The sequence below is a fragment of the Harmonia axyridis genome, chromosome 3, assembly GCF_914767665.1.
Source record: "Harmonia axyridis chromosome 3, icHarAxyr1.1, whole genome shotgun sequence".
Taxonomy (NCBI): domain Eukaryota; kingdom Metazoa; phylum Arthropoda; class Insecta; order Coleoptera; family Coccinellidae; genus Harmonia; species Harmonia axyridis.
This window is the reverse complement of record NC_059503.1, coordinates 43,784,532-43,805,000: the sequence shown is the minus strand read 5'-3', so window position 1 is coordinate 43,805,000 and position 20,469 is coordinate 43,784,532. Positions and strand designations below refer to the sequence as shown.

Genomic DNA, 20,469 nt, shown 5'->3' with positions numbered 1-20,469 from the left:
ACAGACTCACAGTTCTCACATGGAATGCGATAAACCACGTCAGATCTAGACATGGTGTGGATCCTATCTTTAGTTTGGCTGAAAAGAACGCCTACTACTAAAGGATTGTACTTCGCAATTTTTATGTTCTCAATTTCTTTTAGAATTTTGGTCAATTTACCTGTTAATGGTGGAATGAGGGGCAGGCTTACATATTTGTCATGTGTGGCAGGTTCGACTAATGTCGATGTTCTTATTTGTGGGACCTCGTCGACTTGGTCAGAAGTTAGAGAATGCAGACATCTGTTCAAAAACATCCTAGGGTAACCATTGTTCTCAAAGATCTTAAGCAACTTTTCTTCACTGTTATGAAGAAAGTCTGGATGGCAGATTTTCTTAATTCTACGAAACATACCTTTAATTAAGTTAGTTTTCATAGCCCAAGAATGGTTGGAACTATAATGTATATAGCGACCTGAAGAGGTCGGTTTTTGGTACCAATCCAATTTTACAATGTTACCTGCACACCTGATAGCTTTGGTGTCAAGGAATGGGACACCATTTTCAGTTTCTTCTTCTGCAGTAAACTTAATGTGTGGGTCGTAGTTATTGAAAACTGCCAAAGTCGTAGCAGTCCTGTCTTCGGGAATAGCAAGGAGAAGGTCATCAACATATTGATAGGTAATCGGCACCTGGAAGGGCAGTAGAGGAATGCAATATTTCAAAAGCACTGACATGACTATATTAGCCAAAATGGGACTGATTTTACTCCCCATTGCACAGCCAAAGATTTGTGAAATGAAGGAACCCTTGAAAACGAAATAGCTGGACTCAAAAAAAAACTTTATGATTATTAGAAAAAGTGATATATCTATGGTTGTGACCTGACTTACTCTGGACCATTCCTGTTGGATAATTTGTATAACTAGCTCTAGTGAAATATTAGTGAATAAACTGACAGCATCTAAGGAAATGAGTTTATACCCTTGGGGTAATATAAAGTTATTAATTTTGGAAGCAAATTGGAAAGAGTCAGCTATGGTATAATCATGGAAATCTGAGAATGCTTCTGTGAGAATCTGTGTCATAAATTGACTGAGTTCAACTGACGCTGAGCCAATTGTGGAGACGATGGGCCTCAATGGGATGTCTGCTTTGTGTACTTTAGGAAGTCCATATATTCTTGGTGGAATCGCTTTATAGGTGGTTAATTTTCTGGCCATGGAAGCATCAATAAAACCTTTGTCTTTCAGTTGTTTGACAATTTTGTTGTTTTTACATTGAAATTCATTGGTAGGGTCTCTCCTTAATTGTTTGTAAACTGACGAGTCTTGTAGAAGCTGGTTCATTTTCTGTTCATACTGTTCTGTGGAAAGTATTACTGTGATGTTACCTTTGTCAGCAGGAGTGATAACCAAGTCATCGTGTGTCTTGACAAATCTTCTAGCATTGGTCAAAAGGTAGTGCTCAAAGTTATGTGTCATCTTTGAATTGTGCACGAAGTTGGTAATAGCATTAGTGCATTTAGCTCTCAAGATATTCTGCCTGGTGATAGGAGCCAAGTTGATTATGTTCTCTACATCTGCCACAATATTCTTGATAGGTATGTCTTTAACAGGAAGGGGAGCCACACCAAATTTAGGTCCCAGACTCAAGATAACCTTAACTTCTGTGGGAATCTGTGTAGTAGTGAGATTGCAAAGCCATTCATCTCTGATTTGGATGGACTGGATTTTTCGTTTTTTTAGTGCAAGGAACTTCTTTTCAAGAAGCTTCTTGTTGTTGGAAAATACTTTCTTGTATGATCGGTTCTGTGAAATGTAAAATCGTTCAAGGATGCTAGTTGGAACGAGTACCAACAATTCAGTTTTCAGGTATTCCAAAGTGGAAGAAAAATTATTGATTTTCTTAATGGTGAAGGAAATCTCCATGTTAAGAATTCTGGTAGATATTTTTTTGTTAAAAAGACTAACCTTTCTGTTGTTCTCGGCATCATCTGATAAGAGGTTGGTCAAACATTTGATGTTCTGGACGATATGTCTGGGTAAAATACCGGTCGTTCTGCAATGGAGCAAGAAGTTCCTTCTACAAGCCAACCTCGCCAATTTGGTGTTCAAATGAGCCCATAGTCTCATCTGTTCAGACGCAGTTCTACCATACGCCAAACCTACGTCATCAAAGAAACCCATCTCTGTACAATTCAGTGAGATAAATTATTTGCCGAATAAAGTAAGTAGGTGTGGTTGGGTATCTAGGCAATTTAGAAAAGATCAACAGTCTATAGTCTATTCATCTATATTTCGAACCAATATGCGGTTCTTCTTCAGGATGCTAAAAAAATCACACAAATTACAAAGTTGTAAAAACAGCAATCTATGCTTACATCTGACTGGACAGTATTATTTAAGATGATAAGTGCAGCTACAATAGGTCTTCTACTCATAAAATTCAATAAAAATACAATAATCGTAGAAATATCAGAAACGTTGCCGTAATGCATATGTCAATTTTAAAGGTTAAAACTCACAGAACAGGGGAACACAGAGAAAACAACAATTCACAAAGTGACATAAAGTCATGTTTGTCTAGATGGCCTACGATCTAAGGATAACAAATAACTATATACAACACTTAAATTCTTCAAGTCAGTCTTCTTATTTATATTATTTTCATTTTCATTTATAAAACACATTTCAAGGAAACTTCTTTTATTATAGTTAGAATTGGTACATAATATTTCAACTTCATCAAACTTAAAATGGTGGTCTAGAGAGGACGAATGGCTAGCTAATGCACATCTATCAGGTCGTAATCTGGCGTCACTCTTATGTATTGAGATACGTCTTTTCAAACATTGTGATGTCTGTCCAACATACACAGACTCACAGTTCTCACATGGAATGCGATAAACCACGTCAGATCTAGACATGGTGTGGATCCTATCTTTAGTTTGGCTGAAAAGAACGCCTACTACTAAAGGATTGTACTTCGCAATTTTTATGTTCTCAATTTCTTTTAGAATTTTGGTCAATTTACCTGTTAATGGTGGAATGAGGGGCAGGCTTACATATTTGTCATGTGTGGCAGGTTCGACTAATGTCGATGTTCTTATTTGTGGGACCTCGTCGACTTGGTCAGAAGTTAGAGAATGCAGACATCTGTTCAAAAACATCCTAGGGTAACCATTGTTCTCAAAGATCTTAAGCAACTTTTCTTCACTGTTATGAAGAAAGTCTGGATGGCAGATTTTCTTAATTCTACGAAACATACCTTTAATTAAGTTAGTTTTCATAGCCCAAGAATGGTTGGAACTATAATGTATATAGCGACCTGAAGAGGTCGGTTTTTGGTACCAATCCAATTTTACAATGTTACCTGCACACCTGATAGCTTTGGTGTCAAGGAATGGGACACCATTTTCAGTTTCTTCTTCTGCAGTAAACTTAATGTGTGGGTCGTAGTTATTGAAAACTGCCAAAGTCGTAGCAGTCCTGTCTTCGGGAATAGCAAGGAGAAGGTCATCAACATATTGATAGGTAATCGGCACCTGGAAGGGCAGTAGAGGAATGCAATATTTCAAAAGCACTGACATGACTATATTAGCCAAAATGGGACTGATTTTACTCCCCATTGCACAGCCAAAGATTTGTGAAATGAAGGAACCCTTGAAAACGAAACTAATTAAAGGTATGTTTCGTAGAATTAAGAAAATCTGCCATCCAGACTTTCTTCATAACAGTGAAGAAAAGTTGCTTAAGATCTTTGAGAACAATGGTTACCCTAGGATGTTTTTGAACAGATGTCTGTTCTCTAACTTCTGACCAAGTCGACGAGGTCCCACAAATAAGAACATCGACATTAGTCGAACCTGCCACACATGACAAATATGTAAGCCTGCCCCTCATTCCACCATTAACAGGTAAATTGACCAAAATTCTAAAAGAAATTGAGAACATAAAAATTGCGAAGTACAATCCTTTAGTAGTAGGCGTTCTTTTCAGCCAAACTAAAGATAGGATCCACACCATGTCTAGATCTGACGTGGTTTATCGCATTCCATGTGAGAACTGTGAGTCTGTGTATGGTGGACAGACATCACAATGTTTGAAAAGACGTATCTCAATACATAAGAGTGACGCCAGATTACGACCTGATAGATGTGCATTAGCTAGCCATTCGTCCTCTCTAGACCACCATTTTAAGTTTGATGAAGTTGAAATATTATGTACCAATTCTAACTATAATAAAAGAAGTTTCCTTGAAATGTGTTTTATAAATGAAAATGAAAATAATATAAATAAGAAGACTGACTTGAAGAATTTAAGTGTTGTATATAGTTATTTGTTATCCTTAGATCGTAGGCCATCTAGACAAACATGACTTTATGTCACTTTGTGAATTGTTGTTTTCTCTGTGTTCCCCTGTTCTGTGAGTTTTAACCTTTAAAATTGACATATGCATTACGGCAACGTTTCTGATATTTCTACGATTATTGTATTTTTATTGAATTTTATGAGTAGAAGACCTATTGTAGCTGCACTTATCATCTTAAATAATACTGTCCAGTCAGATGTAAGCATAGATTGCTGTTTTTACAACTTTGTAATTTGTGTGATTTTTTTAGCATCCTGAAGAAGAACCGCATATTGGTTCGAAATATAGATGAATAGACTATAGACTGTTGATCTTTTCTAAATTGCCTAGATACCCAACCACACCTACTTACTTTATTCGGCAAATAATTTATCTCACTGAATTGTACAGAGATGGGTTTCTTTGATGACGTAGGTTTGGCGTATGGTAGAACTGCGTCTGAACAGATGAGACTATGGGCTCATTTGAACACCAAATTGGCGAGGTTGGCTTGTAGAAGGAACTTCTTGCTCCATTGCAGAACGACCGGTATTTTACCCAGACATATCGTCCAGAACATCAAATGTTTGACCAACCTCTTATCAGATGATGCCGAGAACAACAGAAAGGTTAGTCTTTTTAACAAAAAAATATCTACCAGAATTCTTAACATGGAGATTTCCTTCACCATTAAGAAAATCAATAATTTTTCTTCCACTTTGGAATACCTGAAAACTGAATTGTTGGTACTCGTTCCAACTAGCATCCTTGAACGATTTTACATTTCACAGAACCGATCATACAAGAAAGTATTTTCCAACAACAAGAAGCTTCTTGAAAAGAAGTTCCTTGCACTAAAAAAACGAAAAATCCAGTCCATCCAAATCAGAGATGAATGGCTTTGCAATCTCACTACTACACAGATTCCCACAGAAGTTAAGGTTATCTTGAGTCTGGGACCTAAATTTGGTGTGGCTCCCCTTCCTGTTAAAGACATACCTATCAAGAATATTGTGGCAGATGTAGAGAACATAATCAACTTGGCTCCTATCACCAGGCAGAATATCTTGAGAGCTAAATGCACTAATGCTATTACCAACTTCGTGCACAATTCAAAGATGACACATAACTTTGAGCACTACCTTTTGACCAATGCTAGAAGATTTGTCAAGACACACGATGACTTGGTTATCACTCCTGCTGACAAAGGTAACATCACAGTAATACTTTCCACAGAACAGTATGAACAGAAAATGAACCAGCTTCTACAAGACTCGTCAGTTTACAAACAATTAAGGAGAGACCCTACCAATGAATTTCAATGTAAAAACAACAAAATTGTCAAACAACTGAAAGACAAAGGTTTTATTGATGCTTCCATGGCCAGAAAATTAACCACCTATAAAGCGATTCCACCAAGAATATATGGACTTCCTAAAGTACACAAAGCAGACATCCCATTGAGGCCCATCGTCTCCACAATTGGCTCAGCGTCAGTTGAACTCAGTCAATTTATGACACAGATTCTCACAGAAGCATTCTCAGATTTCCATGATTATACCATAGCTGACTCTTTCCAATTTGCTTCCAAAATTAATAACTTTATATTACCCCAAGGGTATAAACTCATTTCCTTAGATGCTGTCAGTTTATTCACTAATATTTCACTAGAGCTAGTTATACAAATTATCCAACAGGAATGGTCCAGAGTAAGTCAGGTCACAACCATAGATATATCACTTTTTCTAATAATCATAAAGTTTTTGTTTGAGTCCAGCTATTTCGTTTTCAAGGGTTCCTTCATTTCACAAATCTTTGGCTGTGCAATGGGGAGTAAAATCAGTCCCATTTTGGCTAATATAGTCATGTCAGTGCTTTTGAAATATTGCATTCCTCTACTGCCCTTCCAGGTGCCGATTACCTATCAATATGTTGATGACCTTCTCCTTGCTATTCCCGAAGACAGGACTGCTACGACTTTGGCAGTTTTCAATAACTACGACCCACACATTAAGTTTACTGCAGAAGAAGAAACTGAAAATGGTGTCCCATTCCTTGACACCAAAGCTATCAGGTGTGCAGGTAACATTGTAAAATTGGATTGGTACCAAAAACCGACCTCTTCAGGTCGCTATATACATTATAGTTCCAACCATTCTTGGGCTATGAAAACTAACTTAATTAAAGGTATGTTTCGTAGAATTAAGAAAATCTGCCATCCAGACTTTCTTCATAACAGTGAAGAAAAGTTGCTTAAGATCTTTGAGAACAATGGTTACCCTAGGATGTTTTTGAACAGATGTCTGCATTCTCTAACTTCTGACCAAGTCGACGAGGTCCCACAAATAAGAACATCGACATTAGTCGAACCTGCCACACATGACAAATATGTAAGCCTGCCCCTCATTCCACCATTAACAGGTAAATTGACCAAAATTCTAAAAGAAATTGAGAACATAAAAATTGCGAAGTACAATCCTTTAGTAGTAGGCGTTCTTTTCAGCCAAACTAAAGATAGGATCCACACCATGTCTAGATCTGACGTGGTTTATCGCATTCCATGTGAGAACTGTGAGTCTGTGTATGTTGGACAGACATCACAATGTTTGAAAAGACGTATCTCAATACATAAGAGTGACGCCAGATTACGACCTGATAGATGTGCATTAGCTAGCCATTCGTCCTCTCTAGACCACCATTTTAAGTTTGATGAAGTTGAAATATTATGTACCAATTCTAACTATAATAAAAGAAGTTTCCTTGAAATGTGTTTTATAAATGAAAATGAAAATAATATAAATAAGAAGACTGACTTGAAGAATTTAAGTGTTGTATATAGTTATTTGTTATCCTTAGATCGTAGGCCATCTAGACAAACATGACTTTATGTCACTTTGTGAATTGTTGTTTTCTCTGTGTTCCCCTGTTCTGTGAGTTTTAACCTTTAAAATTGACATATGCATTACGGCAACGTTTCTGATATTTCTACGATTATTGTATTTTTATTGAATTTTATGAGTAGAAGACCTATTGTAGCTGCACTTATCATCTTAAATAATACTGTCCAGTCAGATGTAAGCATAGATTGCTGTTTTTACAACTTTGTAATTTGTGTGATTTTTTTAGCATCCTGAAGAAGAACCGCATATTGGTTCGAAATATAGACGAATAGACTATAGACTGTTGATCTTTTCTAAATTGCCTAGATACCCAACCACACCTCCTTATATATATATATATATATATATATATATATATATATATATATATATATATATATATATATATATATATATACTAGCGGACCCGACAGACGTTGTCCTGTACACACGTCTTTAATTTCATACTTTTTTTAATGAGCTGAAACAATCTGGACCGCTTTGATGAAAATTATTATTGAAAAGTTATTACTTTGTTAAATAAATAACAGCATCGTAAATGAAAACTTTAACTCATTTTAATGAAAGGTGAAAAAGCTTGCACTCAAAACATTTTATATGTGCCTGCGTGCTCTCCATAGGGTACTTTGTCTGCTTTAATAACAATGACATAGTTATCGTTTTGCAGTCTGTTAGAAAGAGTCTTGAACAATTGTACTAATTGGTTATGGTTTTGCAAAAACCTTTCCAAAATGTCCACAATTTCTCGTTCCTCCATCTGTTCTATATGGTTGTAAACGCAGCGTGTATGTGATTGTTGCTCTTCATTCCCCATAAAATAAATTTGTAAAAATTTTGGATCGGCATCAGGCATTGGAAGTAACGAACCAATTTGGTGATATAATTGGCCTTGAATTTTGAATGTGGATTCAAAATTACGGCCATCTTCATTATGAATAATTTTTGTTGCTGCAAATGATGTCATTTGGAAGCATGAATTTAATTTACGAATTTTCCGTAAAAATAATTTCGATTGAGATGTGATTCCAGCTAAAAGCGTTTTTAAAGGTTCTGGTGGTGGTTTTAGCGGTGGCAGTGATATTTTTCCAGATGCGCAACATAAACCAGCTGATTCACCTTTGTACTTGAAAGCATGACAATGTTGACACTCTTTGTCCATACTACCAATCGTGATCAATGCATGTGATGAATAATCTATTTCAGGATCATATTCAAACGCGAGACGATTAAGTGATGCTCGTGCCAATGCTCGATTATCTTGTACTCGCTGTTGGTTACGTTCTCTATGTGCGTTGGTCGCTCGTTGACGTGCCTCTCGTTGTCTTAATGTATTAGCACGAAGACGTTGAGCACGTTGCTCTAAATTTTCATTTGCACGTGTACATGCAGCTCGATCTCTTAAATTTACATTATCCATAGAATGTTCTTCTACTGTTCTATTCGATCGATGATCATGAACTAATTGCGCGTGCTGAGTACGTCGACCAATATTTCTTGCTCTTCCACGAGGACGTGACATTTTTCTACAAAAATAAAATATTGCAAAATAATATACAATGAATATGAGTTACTTATTGATAATGAATTTTTAATTAATTAACTCAAAAGATTTATAATGACAAATTTTAGATAAAGAACATGTAATCGCATTTTGTGAGTTTTTTTATTTAATATCTCCAAAAATGAATTAATTGTCAATAAAAATAATTAAAAAAATTCAATCCTCTAACTACACAAATAAACTTGAAGGTTATGTTGGTTGTTAATAAACGCACGTGTAAATTAAAAAAGATAATTTATAAAAAATATACTCACTTCGATTCCGCACTAAATTTACAAAATGTATAAGTTATTTATATACACTTCAGAACTCTTCGAAAACTAATGACATTAAATATTTTAATTAGCAACTTCACTTGAATAACACAATTATAACACAAAATAACGAAATACTTTTTCAAATTGATCGTAGCACTATCTGTCGGGACAAACTAAAATTAAAATAGAATAATATCGAATGCGATGATAGCGCCATCCGTCGAATCTGATGTAAAACATTCCAAAATCAAAAACTCCTTACAAATAAAAATTAATTAAAAAACATCTGAATTCACAAAATTATTTATACACACTTCAAAACTCTTTGAAAAATAATTACATTTAATATTTTAATCAGCACATGAATTGAATAACAAAATTTTTTTCAAATTAATCGTAGCACCATCTGTCGGGACAAACTAAAATTGAAATAGAATAATATTGAATGCGATGATAGCACCGTCCGCCGGATCTAATGTAAAACATTCCAAAATCAACAACTCCTTATAAATAAGAAATTAATTGAAATAACATTTTCCAGTAGACCAAACTGTAAATCTGAACCATTCTCGAATCTCCACGAACACACACAAAAAATTTCATCAAAATTGGTCCAGTCGTTTAGGAGGAGTTCAGTCACATACACACGCACACAAGAAATATATATATTAAGATATATATATATATATATATATATATATATATATATATATATATATATATATATATAATTTTTTTTTTTTTAATCCACCGATAGACGGGTCGGTTCGCTGGGAGCACCGGTCTACTCTGCAGACAAGGTGTCCTCAGGAGCTGGTAAGGAACTTCCAGACTGCTCGGGTTGTGGCCAGTACAACCTCCTTCTGAGCTCGACTAATGAGGCTAGAATCTAACTTCAAACGTCTAGTATTTTCTATCATGTGCTGTTCGACCAAGCCATTCACTGATATAATCAGAGAATATATATATATATATATATATATATATATATATATATATATATATATATATTGTTATGGAATGGTATTATCAACTCATAAAATCAATGAGAATACATTACCAGACTCTATCTCTCGGAAACTACAGCAAATTCATCAAATAGATAATAAATTTTAATTTGATATGATCCAATAATTTTAAAGAAAAGTAGAGTAACTTTATTCATTTATTCCATTCACTTGCACATTATAAAAGTAGCATAAATCCAATATTTCTAAAGTACTATATCAATATTCATTCAAAACATCTCAGGACCTGAAACAAAATGAAAATATTAATAAAATTCAAGTTCAATTTGATAAAATCAACAAAAGATATTCAACTCAAGCATCAGGAACCATTTATATATCATGTAAATAATGTTAAAAGAGTCAAAAGACTGAATATTCAATTTTCATTCAAAATGGTAAAAAATAATCATTTATTTTATATTTCCTATGTTAATTTTCATGAAATAGCTTGTGATCTAGTGAATTACATCTAGATACAATCTCAAAAATGTAATATTAGCTGAAATTCCTAATAAAATTGTAAAAAATGGATAGGGATAGGATATCGAATGATAAATCAGGGATTCCAAAGTAATTAATGTCTCAAACATACAAAAATGTATATATTTCTTTAGATTATAGTATAATTTAAAAATATGTAGTAGATTTTAGGAGTTATAGATAGAAATCTTTGAATATTAGGCCAAAGAAAGTGAATATTAGAAAAATTTCCAAATTGTATATAGAATATTTGAAAATTTTGTAACTTCGAATCGACCGAATGCAACATATGTGGTACCAAAAGATGCGGAATTAAATGAAGAAATTAACTAGATCAAGATTGAAGAGAGAAAACTTACCTCAAAAGAGAAAATTGCGAAAGCATCATATTTGGAAAATTTTTTGACATCCAAGGCAATCTTGATTTCAAGAAAAAATTGAAAATCTATATAAAGCCCAGCCGAATGACAGCTAATCAGTCAGTAAAAAACCATTGTTGAGAGCACATCACCTGACTCAAGAAATATACCTGAAACAATTGATAAACGAAAGAATTTATTTACGAAAAATTGCAAGATATTAAAATTGTTAAATACGTACCTGAAAGTCATTGTGAGAAGAAGTGGAAAAATACTTAATCAATTTCAAGAAGAAATTTCCCTGGATTTAAGCAAGTTGAAGCAATATTAACTGGAAAATGGATTCAAAACAATGCAACTGAATTAATACAAATTAAGGTTATAATCCATTCGAGGTTAGGAGCATAGAAGACGATACCATAACATAACATAGAACACTGATGAGGTCGATGAAGTTTTAAATATAGGGTGTGTGAATAAGTCTTTCCCGTTTTTTTTTCAAATTTTGAGCCTTTATTGTGATAAAATGGTTACAAATGAATTATTGAAAGTATTGGCCATCGCTAGCTACAACTTTTCCCCATCTTTCTGGCAACATACGAATCCCGTTGCGAAAAAATTCGACCGGTTTGGCCTCTATCCAGTCATCCACCCATTTTTTGGCTTCCTCGTAGGAATGGAAGTGCTGGTCAGCCAGGCCATGCGTCATCGAGCTGAAGAGATGGTAATCAGACGGAGCAATGTCTGGACTATACGGCGGGTGGGGTAGGACTTCCCATTTGAGCGTTTCTAAGTATGTTTTCACCGGCTGTGCAACATGTGGGCGAGCATTGTAATGTTGCAAAATAACTTTGTCGTGCCTGTCGGAGTATTGTGGCCGTTTTTCTCGCAGTGCGCGGCTCAAACGCATCAATTGTCGTCGATAGACCTCGCCTGTGATCTTTTCATTCGGTTTCAGAAGCTCATAGTAAACCACACCTAGCTGGTCCCACCATATACAGAGCATGAGCTTGGCGCCATGAATATTTGGCTTGGCCGTCGATGATGATGCATGGCCGGGTAGTCCCCATGATTTTCTTCGCTTCTGATTATCGTAACGGATCCACTTTTCATCGCCAGTCACGATACGATGCAGAAAACCCTTTCTTTTATGTCGCTGAAGCAGCTGTTCGCAAGTGAAAAAACGCCGTTCGACGTCTCTCAGCTTCAGTTCGTACGGCACCCAATTTCCTTGCTTTTTGATCATTCCCATGGCTTTCAAACGCTTGGAAATGGTTGTTCGGTCAACTCCCAATGCTTCAGCAAGTTCTTCTTGCGTTTGACACGAATCTTCATCAAGCAAAGTCGCCAATTCTTGATCTTCAAAGATTTGCGGCCGCCCGGAACGCTCCTTATCTTCCACGTCGAAATCGCCACTTTTGAAGCGTCGAAACCATCCGCGAACACTTGAATCATCGACACAACCTTCTCCATAAGCTTCCTGAAGCAACCGATGCGCCTCGGCAGCAGATTTCTTCAAATTGAACCAATAAAGTGAAACTTCCCGCAAATGACGTCGACTCGGCTCAAATTTCGACATTTTCACGATTTCAAAAATTTATGATGCAAAAAAATTTCAACTAATGTGTTAGTGTGGAATTGTTGACAGATGAATAAGCTTTGATTATGACATATGTAACCATTAAATACTCACACAGTATTGGTGGCGTCATCTCTTACAAGAAACGGGAAAGACTTATTCACACACCTGATACGTAAATATAAGATTAGATTAATATAAATTTAGTTATTATATAAGAATTTCTTTATAGTTAGTGAATTTCGAAAATATTAATTAAATTAAAAAAAAAATATATAATTGAATTTGAATGAACCCTCCTGAGATATATAGTCGGCGCAAAATCATAAAAATATAGTATATATATATATATATATATATATATATTTTTTTTTTTTTTTTTTTTTTTTTTTTTTTTTTTTTTTTTTTTTCACACTCTCGTGGGTTCAATTAGATTCGCCGGGTGCTATATATATATATATATATATATATATATATATATATATATATATATATATATATATGAGTATCAGCCAAGTAGCGTCCTTGAGTACGAAAGCTACAAGCTATACTGGGATACTTTCATCACGACGGACAGACCAGTCAAACATAACAGACCGGATATCCTACTTCATAACAAGAAGGAAAAAACAGTGGTGATTATGGACGTCGCTATCCCGGCCGACGATAACCTGAGCAAAACGTTCATCGAAAAGTTGACAAAATACCATGATCTGGCTTTTGAACTGAAGACTATCTACAACTTAAAGTCAACAACAATACTGCCTCTGCTCATGTCAAGAAATGGATTGGTCGAGAAACATCTGGTTGAGAATACACAGAGACTGGAATTGGACGAGGAGGTCATCAGCGCAGCCCAAAAAGAAGTTATCCTCGCGAACACAAGACTGGTGAGGAAGTTCCTGACATCCCTCTGACCTGCTTTGGCAGAATCTGCCCGGCAGCGAAGAGTCCAACCCTATATGGTGAAGAGGAAAAAAAATATATATATATATATACATGCAGGGTGGGTCTTTGACTTGTACATATATTTCAACCGAAGATTCTAGAGGTCAAAAGAAACACTTTTTTCATTCACCATTTTTTCCCATTCGGCCCTGTTAAAAAGATATAGCCATTTTAAATTTTCATAATGGGCTAATTCACCCCTGGTAACCGGGACACTGAAGTTTTCGCAAGTATAAGATATACAATTTGAACCTTGGAAATAAGCTACTAAATTGGAAAAACCATCATAAACTCACTTTAAACATTCCATTTGTTGAATTTGTATTTATAATACAATTATCCCAATTTCATTGACGATAAAGATTAAATATTTTTCTCTTGATTTTCTATTTCATTTTCGATAATCATAACGAATTGAGCTCGCTACCACCCATATTAGCTTAGCTCTGATAGTCATAATTCATATCCATTCATTTATTATATCGCATTTATAATATATCGTTGTTCATTTCATTTCGTACAATTAACCTCACATTCTCAAATTCATCTGTAAAAGTTCTAACACAGACTAGTTGTCTGTGGTTTTAAGTTTGAACCTTAAATTTCGAGTGTTGCAAATTTAAACACAGCAGTTCGAATAATCTATTTTCTAACCTAAAATATTCATTTACAGATTACACTGTTGTTATTATGATATTTGATATTATGTTAGCTTGCAATGAAAATCATCGAAGATTTGAAGAATCCCAACAGAATATTGAAGTTCCATATAAATTTTCGAGAAATTTAAAAACAATTTCCAAAATAATTGTGTGGATACAAAATAAATAAGTGTGCATTCTGATAGAAAGTAATTCCTTTATGAAATGAAGCATTTGATTTGTTTCAACTATCTCATGAAAATAATGATCTGCATCAATATTTTTGAAGCCATCAGTGTGAAAATGGAAATGAAGTTTTATGGCTCTGTAATCAATGGAAAATGTTAGACTCCACTTGTAAACGAATTTGTTCTATAATATGTACCTACATTATAGCCAACTCTACTACTTGATTCATCTTGATTTTGCCATTGAAAATAAATGAGAAGTATTCAATATAAATATCCACAGTTGAATATCCTGTTTCTTTCAACTCACCTATTTGTTTTCATATTAAAACAATTATGGCACTCTTGGAAGTACGTCAATCATATGCTCTAGGATGAGTTTATGGAATAGCAAAAGAATAAAAGTATTCAATCTCAATCACATGAAAATTTGTCTAGTATGTACTTAGTGGTATGTTTCAATGTGAGTTTGAATGACCCTCGAAGAATACAGTATTGTTCGATAGCAGCAGTCTTTAGTGGGATATTGACTGTTGCCATTATAATGGGACTATTTTGTGAAAACTTTTTTAAACAGGGGCTTCATGGGAAATCTGGACTTTTCAAAATAGAATGTTGATTTTAATGAAGTATCTTCTTATTATAAGAGCTGTGTCAAAGTTCAGTAATTTGTAATCAAATAGAAGAGTTGAGGTGAGCTTATTCAAATAACTTCATTTTCAAACTAAGTTGGCTAGTACTTCAATTCTAAAATCTGAGAACTTGACATCATAGTAAATATTCATTTCTGTGGTTTTTTTTTCACAACAGAACAGAGTTGCATTTAGCCAAAGTACCCAATTTTTCGAATTTCACAGATAATTTTTTTTTTTGAGATCAAGTTACTCGAAAACGGCGCTTTGTAGGAGAAAATATGAAGAAAACTTTTATTTTTCAAAATTAGCCAAATATTGTTCAATGAACGTTCAAATTATTTTTAAGAGTTGAGTTCTTCGAATTTCTGGTATTTTTATGTGATGTAATGTTCATAATGAAGAAACTGAAAGATGTGTAGGAAATCTTGTATTCGGATAAGATGTATCACATCAAGGAAAAGCTATATTCCAAAAATCATTTCCTTCAATAGAACCATTTACGAGATATAACTGAAAATCACATTTTTTTATCGAATTTCAACAGCCTGTATCTTTGTAACCGGGCCGAATCGGAAAAAACTATAAAGGAAAAAAGTGTTTCTTTTGACCTCAGGAATCTTCAGTTGAAATATATGTACAAGTCAAAGACTCACCCTGTATGTATATATATATATATATATATATATATATATGTTCAAGATAATGATCGTTGAAAATGATAATATATACTATATAAGGGATATCGATCAGTAATTAACGAGATATATTCACTCTTTATTCATGTAAAGCCTAGCTTTCGAAGCTTTTTTTTGCTTCTTCCTCAGGGCAACTGTAAAATACAACAAAACACATCATCAACAATAAAACAAAAAACAGAGTACAACAACTTACTGAATGCGAGGTTAATCTCTAAGTCTAAGAAATGTACAAAAGTAGACAGAAAAATTAAAGCACTACAAAGAAGAATACATAAAGCAGATTATAAAGTTCCAGAGAAATGGTTCAAGAATTTGTCCCAGACAACAGTACCTGAAGAGGTTAAAACAGTCCTTGGTTTGGGTTCCAAATTTAACGTCCCTTTAGACCACAAAGAAATACACATCAAAGACCTAATAGCAGACGTTGAGAGCATTTTGGACTTGGTGGAGGAAGATAGAAGAGACACTTTGAGAGCTAAGATAGCAAGCATTATAACCGGTCATCTACATAAAGGTAAAAATAATATTTGTGCGACAGACAACATAAGAAGGCTATATAAAACAACGAAAAACTTTTTGAGAACTAATGATCACCTTGTAGTTCTCGACAGTGACAAAGGTTCAGTGACTGTACTTATGGATAGGGCGGATTATCTTCAGAAGATGTACTCAATTGTTGACACTGACGATTTCAAAAATATTTCTAGAGACCCAACGACCACTATCCAGAATAAAACCAACAAGATCATATCCACACTTGTAAACCAAAATATACTAAGTAAAGAAGCTGCAAGATCAATGAAATCATATAATTCAGTGAGCCCTAGAATGTACGGAAATCCCAAAATACATAAAGAAAATGTCCCAATGCGACCAATCGTATCTGATGTACAGGGTCCCACATGTAAATTTTCAAATTATATTGCACAAATCCTAACAGAAGCCTATGACCAGGATAATGCATATTATGTAAAAGATTCGTTTGACTTTTCCAGTAAGATTAACAATTTGGCAACATATCAAAGGAGTTGGTACTGAGAGCAATGGAATTCCATTGGAACAAGATTGAGGCATTCTGCAACATATCAAAAGAATACTTCAAGGAGATGATCACCTTCCTCCTAGAATCAGGTTACTTCATGTTCGATGGCAGTTTCTATTTGCAGATGTTTGGGTGCATTATGGGATCCAGACTTAGCCCGATTTTGTCGTTGTATGTGATGGACTATGTGCTCGACTCCTGTATATCTAGATTAACATTCACACTTGCATTTATAAAAAAATATGTAGACGACCTAATAATATCCCTACCATCAACGGGAACTGAGGAGATATTGCAAGTTTTCAACAGCTTCGACCCTAAATTAAAGTTGATTGAAACAGAAGATTGTTACAACTCTGTTCCGTTCTTAGATACCAAGGTATGCCGAGGATAATAAAGTAAAATTAAATTGGTATAGAAAGACGACTTCTGCAGGAAAGTTTATACATTTTTTATCTGACCATCCAATGAGCATAAAATTAAATTTCATTAAAGAACAAAAAAACAGGATTTATAAAATCTGTGATCCAACATTCAGAGATGGAAGCATGAAAAGACTGTTTGATCTTTTAGTTGAGAATGCCTATCCTAAAACAATGTTGAAAAAACTTCTATATTCTACTTCAATGTTGCCTTTGACTGAAAGTCAAACACAACCTGATATGGTGGGAGAAACAGAAGTTGTGAAATATAGAAGCATCCCTAACATCCCTTACCTTACCTACAAAATTAAGAATTGTTTTAAAGATTATAATAAAAAAGTAAAAATAGTAGCACAGTGCAAAAAGAAAGTGGCAAATTTATATTCAAAACTGAAGGACCCTATACCAAAAGAAATAAAATCGAATGTGGTGTACGAACTGGAATGTACTGACTATCATGAAACCTACGTGGGTCAAACCTCTCAGTGGCTTAGAAATCGCATGAACTTACATAAAAGTGATATTAGAACAAATAACCTGAGATGTGCATTATCTGTTCATGCTAATAAGTACTCACACAGTGTTGATTTTAATAACGTAAAAATTTTAGATGTAAATGTAAATTATAAAAAAAGATGTATACTAGAAATGATCCACATACAAACTCAAAAAAGTAAAATTAACAAAAAAACGGACACGCAGAGATTAAGTCCGATATATGCATATCTCATAGAATTTTCTAACAGACCATTTTTCGATGGTCCAGTTGATGAATGACATTTAACCTAACTTTGTTTATTGCGTATTATGATATTGCGTTTCTTAATTGATCATCATTTGATGTTACCCTGTTTGATGCTTGTGTCTACTTTTGTACATTTCTTAGACTTAGAGATTAACCTCGCATTCAGTAAGTTGTTGTACTCTGTTTTTTGTTTTATTGTTGATGATGTGTTTTGTTGTATTTTACAGTTGCCCTGAGGAAGAAGCAAAAAAAAGCTTCGAAAGCTAGGCTTTACATGAATAAAGAGTGAATATATCTCGTTAATTACTGATCGATATCCCTTATATAGTATATATATTATATATATATATATATATATATATATATATATATATATATATATATATATATATAGATCTCTTATCATATCTGTAAATGGACTCGTCCCAAAAAGGAGCACCCAACATCTAAAAGAGCTCAACCTACCCCACAATGCAATTATGTGGATGCAGAAGGCGGTAATTCTTGGAACTGTCAACATCATAAGGAGAGTGCTCTACCCTCATTATCAGACGGGGTTGTCCTTGGCGCACGCGTGCCCGGACAATACCAGATAATCCCACGAAAGTGTGGGAAAAAAAAAAAAAAAAAAAGATGTTTATTATTTGTATGTAAGAATCCAAGTTATTTTGTGAATTCAAAAAACATCAATAGAACTAGACAAAACTCACATTTCCTATATCCTTCTCATCGTCTGAGTACAACGGAGTCTAATGTACCTTATAAATAATTATGTTTTTCGTTGAGAAAACCACGTTTTTAAAAACGAATTTATTTACAAGGAAATATGGAAATGAACAATAGGATGAATCTAAGATGATTCTAAAGCTGTCTATCTATCTGACTGACTGACTGACAATAACATATTGTCTCCTATTTATAACATTATATTTTCTTATCTTAATTGACGCCACGCGTCGAACCACCTGCATTATGCTGGTGTAAGCAAAATGCAGCACACTGATATGTGAATCTAAATGAACAATACAATATTACGTCAATTGATCAGAACGGGATGGAATCCTGTAATTCCTCCCCACCTAAGTTAAAGTTATCACCTTTAATAGGTGTGACATTAGCACGTCTATTATTTTTCAAATATTTAAAAATAAGAAAAAATATCAAAATCAATATTATTATAAACATAAGAATAAAAATTAATGAATATCCTGGTTGGATGTGCCATTCTTCTAGGTCTTCCAACTGGATGTCAGGGATGTCTTCTTTCTTGAAGTTCGAACTGGGCTGGTTCTTCATTGGATGAGCCATCTTGGGCAGGACAATGTATTTTTCTTCCATAATCGTAGAAATGGGAAAAATTTCCTTTTGTGTGTTTCCTACAACACATCTTGAACGAAGGATTGCCGTTGGGGGTATGAAATAATGTTTTGTTTGCTGTGGGCATTTCTCTTGGACTTTTTCATTATTGATTGAGAGGATATTTCCATCTTCTAGAAGTTTCAAGTTGGCTTGTGGGACTGATACAATTCTTGAACAATTTTCTTTGTGATTTTTCAATAAATTTCTGATGCATTCTGGAGGCTTGGATAGTAGATCTTGATCGCATAGGAAGTCTTCTTCAACTGGGTGACATTGACTCGTACTCCATAGTAATTCTTCTTCTTGTGAGAGCATGTAGGAGTCGGTTAAGGAAAGGGATTCATTATTTTGGGAAAGAAAGTAAAACTTGTATAATTCGTATCCCTTTTCATAAATGGTTGGAATAGATATAAGAAATAGTAAAATTTTATTTTTGAAAATTACCTTAGTATGGCATAATTGATAATAGTCTTTTATATGATGTAAGGGAATGATACTTGAATTTTTGATTACTTCTGAGAACTTTGAATAGGGTAAAATGGATTCATGCAATAAATGTAACCTAGCAAAACTAATTGCAGTTTGAATTTCATCCAAAGTATTTTTAATGTCTTTGAGTTCAAAAGTCATAAGATGCATTTCCTGAACTTCTTCGAGTGCTGGTACAATTTTTAATAATTCAAGATTATCATGCATTTTCTGAAATTTATCAATATATTTGTTTTTCAAGTCATTAACTATAGTAGCGATCTTCTTTTGATTCCTTATGAGGGTTTCCTCATTTTTCTTTATACTATTAAAATAATTTCTGTATAATTCTTCATCGTCAGAATCTAAGGTTCCAAAGAGTATTTTTGAGATTTTGCCTCCTAAATCAATCAATCCTCTCTTAGTCCGTATTTTGTCATTAACTATTTCTTCGAACGATTCAATATTTATTTTATTAGACTCTTGCAAATATCTATAGTTTGCAGTCTGCGAAAAACCTAATGGTTCCTTCTTAAATTTATCTATTTCTTTCTGATATGCCAAAATTACATTTTCTATTTTATTTAAATCAATATGATAAATTAGTTGTAAATTCTTTTTTGTTATGTAAGCTTTTCCTAATTGAATGGGCAATACATTATTTTCAATTGGAATAATTTCTAGTGAATTAATTATCTTCGTTACTTTTATCATTAAAATTATAATTATCAATGTAAATGAATGGTGATCCATGTTGAATCTGAAAATAAAATTTTGAAAGTTACTTCTTTCGTTGCTTCATAATTTTCTTATGATAAATATGTTTATTCTTATTATCTTGTATA

At 34.0% G+C, this 20,469-nt stretch overlaps 5 protein-coding genes across 19 annotated transcripts in view; 2 read left to right on the top strand and 3 right to left on the bottom strand.

Moving 5' to 3' along the window:
- Window positions 1–808, bottom strand: part of LOC123676514 — a 1,261-nt gene extending 453 nt beyond the window's left edge. The window contains exons 1-2 of one of the 5 annotated variants that reach the window (XR_006746957.1): window positions 500–808; window positions 1–381 (exon numbers count right to left, since the gene is read on the bottom strand). The exon at window positions 1–381 is cut by the window's left edge and continues 453 nt beyond it. Coding sequence is in view for 4 of the 5 variants with exons in the window: in XM_045612426.1 (XP_045468382.1) it covers window positions 1–91; window positions 161–755 (686 nt within the window). In the remaining variant the exon portion in view is untranslated. The other 4 variants (XM_045612426.1, XM_045612429.1, XM_045612428.1 and 1 more) reach the window with 4 other exon arrangements.
- A 60-nt stretch (window positions 809–868) lies between these two features.
- LOC123675350 lies at window positions 869–2,168 on the bottom strand. The gene is made up of 3 exons (XM_045610700.1): window positions 1,953–2,168; window positions 964–1,790; window positions 869–884 (listed from the first exon to the last, which is right to left on the bottom strand). Exons 1-3 carry the CDS (start codon window positions 2,166–2,168, stop codon window positions 869–871), a joined length of 1,059 nt encoding a protein of 352 aa, XP_045466656.1.
- Window positions 2,169–2,402: 234 nt separating this feature from the next.
- On the bottom strand, window positions 2,403–3,647 carry LOC123676516. 5 transcript variants are annotated; one of them, XR_006746958.1, is made up of 2 exons: window positions 3,355–3,647; window positions 2,403–3,236 (listed from the first exon to the last, which is right to left on the bottom strand). XR_006746958.1 is itself a non-coding variant. In XM_045612430.1 (2 exons), exons 1-2 carry the CDS (start codon window positions 3,608–3,610, stop codon window positions 2,555–2,557), a joined length of 987 nt encoding a protein of 328 aa, XP_045468386.1. In that variant the 5' UTR covers window positions 3,611–3,647; the 3' UTR covers window positions 2,403–2,554. The 5 variants fall into 5 exon arrangements, 4 of the variants coding, with proteins under 4 accessions (XP_045468386.1, XP_045468390.1, XP_045468389.1 ...); XM_045612430.1 differs by having other exon boundaries at window positions 2,403–2,946; window positions 3,016–3,647; XM_045612434.1 differs by having other exon boundaries at window positions 2,403–2,933; window positions 3,016–3,647.
- A 139-nt stretch (window positions 3,648–3,786) lies between these two features.
- Window positions 3,787–7,359, top strand: LOC123674972. Of its 7 annotated transcripts, none has more exons than XM_045610163.1 (2): window positions 3,787–3,898; window positions 3,981–7,359. In XM_045610163.1, exon 2 carries the CDS (start codon window positions 4,746–4,748, stop codon window positions 7,212–7,214), a length of 2,469 nt encoding a protein of 822 aa, XP_045466119.1. In that variant the 5' UTR covers window positions 3,787–3,898; window positions 3,981–4,745; the 3' UTR covers window positions 7,215–7,359. The 7 variants fall into 7 exon arrangements, with proteins under 7 accessions (XP_045466119.1, XP_045466120.1, XP_045466122.1 ...); XM_045610164.1 differs by having other exon boundaries at window positions 3,790–3,898; window positions 3,968–7,359; XM_045610166.1 differs by having other exon boundaries at window positions 3,795–6,406; window positions 6,533–7,359.
- Window positions 7,360–13,119: 5,760 nt separating this feature from the next.
- Window positions 13,120–17,182, top strand: LOC123675349. The gene is made up of 5 exons (XM_045610699.1): window positions 13,120–13,368; window positions 15,715–16,102; window positions 16,190–16,557; window positions 16,614–17,009; window positions 17,126–17,182. Exons 1-5 carry the CDS (start codon window positions 13,120–13,122, stop codon window positions 17,180–17,182), a joined length of 1,458 nt encoding a protein of 485 aa, XP_045466655.1.
- The last annotated feature ends 3,287 nt before the right edge of the window (window positions 17,183–20,469 follow it).

Coding starts and splice junctions, on each gene's coding strand:
- LOC123675350 (XM_045610700.1), bottom strand. CDS start 2,168: ATGGGTTTCTTTGATGACGTAGGTTTGGCGTATGGTAGAACTGCGTCT. Junction 1,791..1,952: donor ATGCCGAGAACAACAGAAAG/GTTAGTCTTTTT, acceptor TACATTTCACAG/AACCGATCATACAAGAAAGT.
- LOC123676516 (XM_045612430.1), bottom strand. CDS start 3,610: ATGGGGAGTAAAATCAGTCCCATTTTGGCTAATATAGTCATGTCAGTG. Junction 2,947..3,015: donor CCTCATTCCACCATTAACAG/GTAAATTGACCA, acceptor CTTTAGTAGTAG/GCGTTCTTTTCAGCCAAACT.
- LOC123674972 (XM_045610163.1), top strand. CDS start 4,746: ATGGGTTTCTTTGATGACGTAGGTTTGGCGTATGGTAGAACTGCGTCT.
- LOC123675349 (XM_045610699.1), top strand. CDS start 13,120: ATGGACGTCGCTATCCCGGCCGACGATAACCTGAGCAAAACGTTCATC. Junction 13,369..15,714: donor TCCTCGCGAACACAAGACTG/GTGAGGAAGTTC, acceptor CTTCTTCCTCAG/GGCAACTGTAAAATACAACA. Junction 16,558..16,613: donor ACCAGGATAATGCATATTAT/GTAAAAGATTCG, acceptor AACATATCAAAG/GAGTTGGTACTGAGAGCAAT.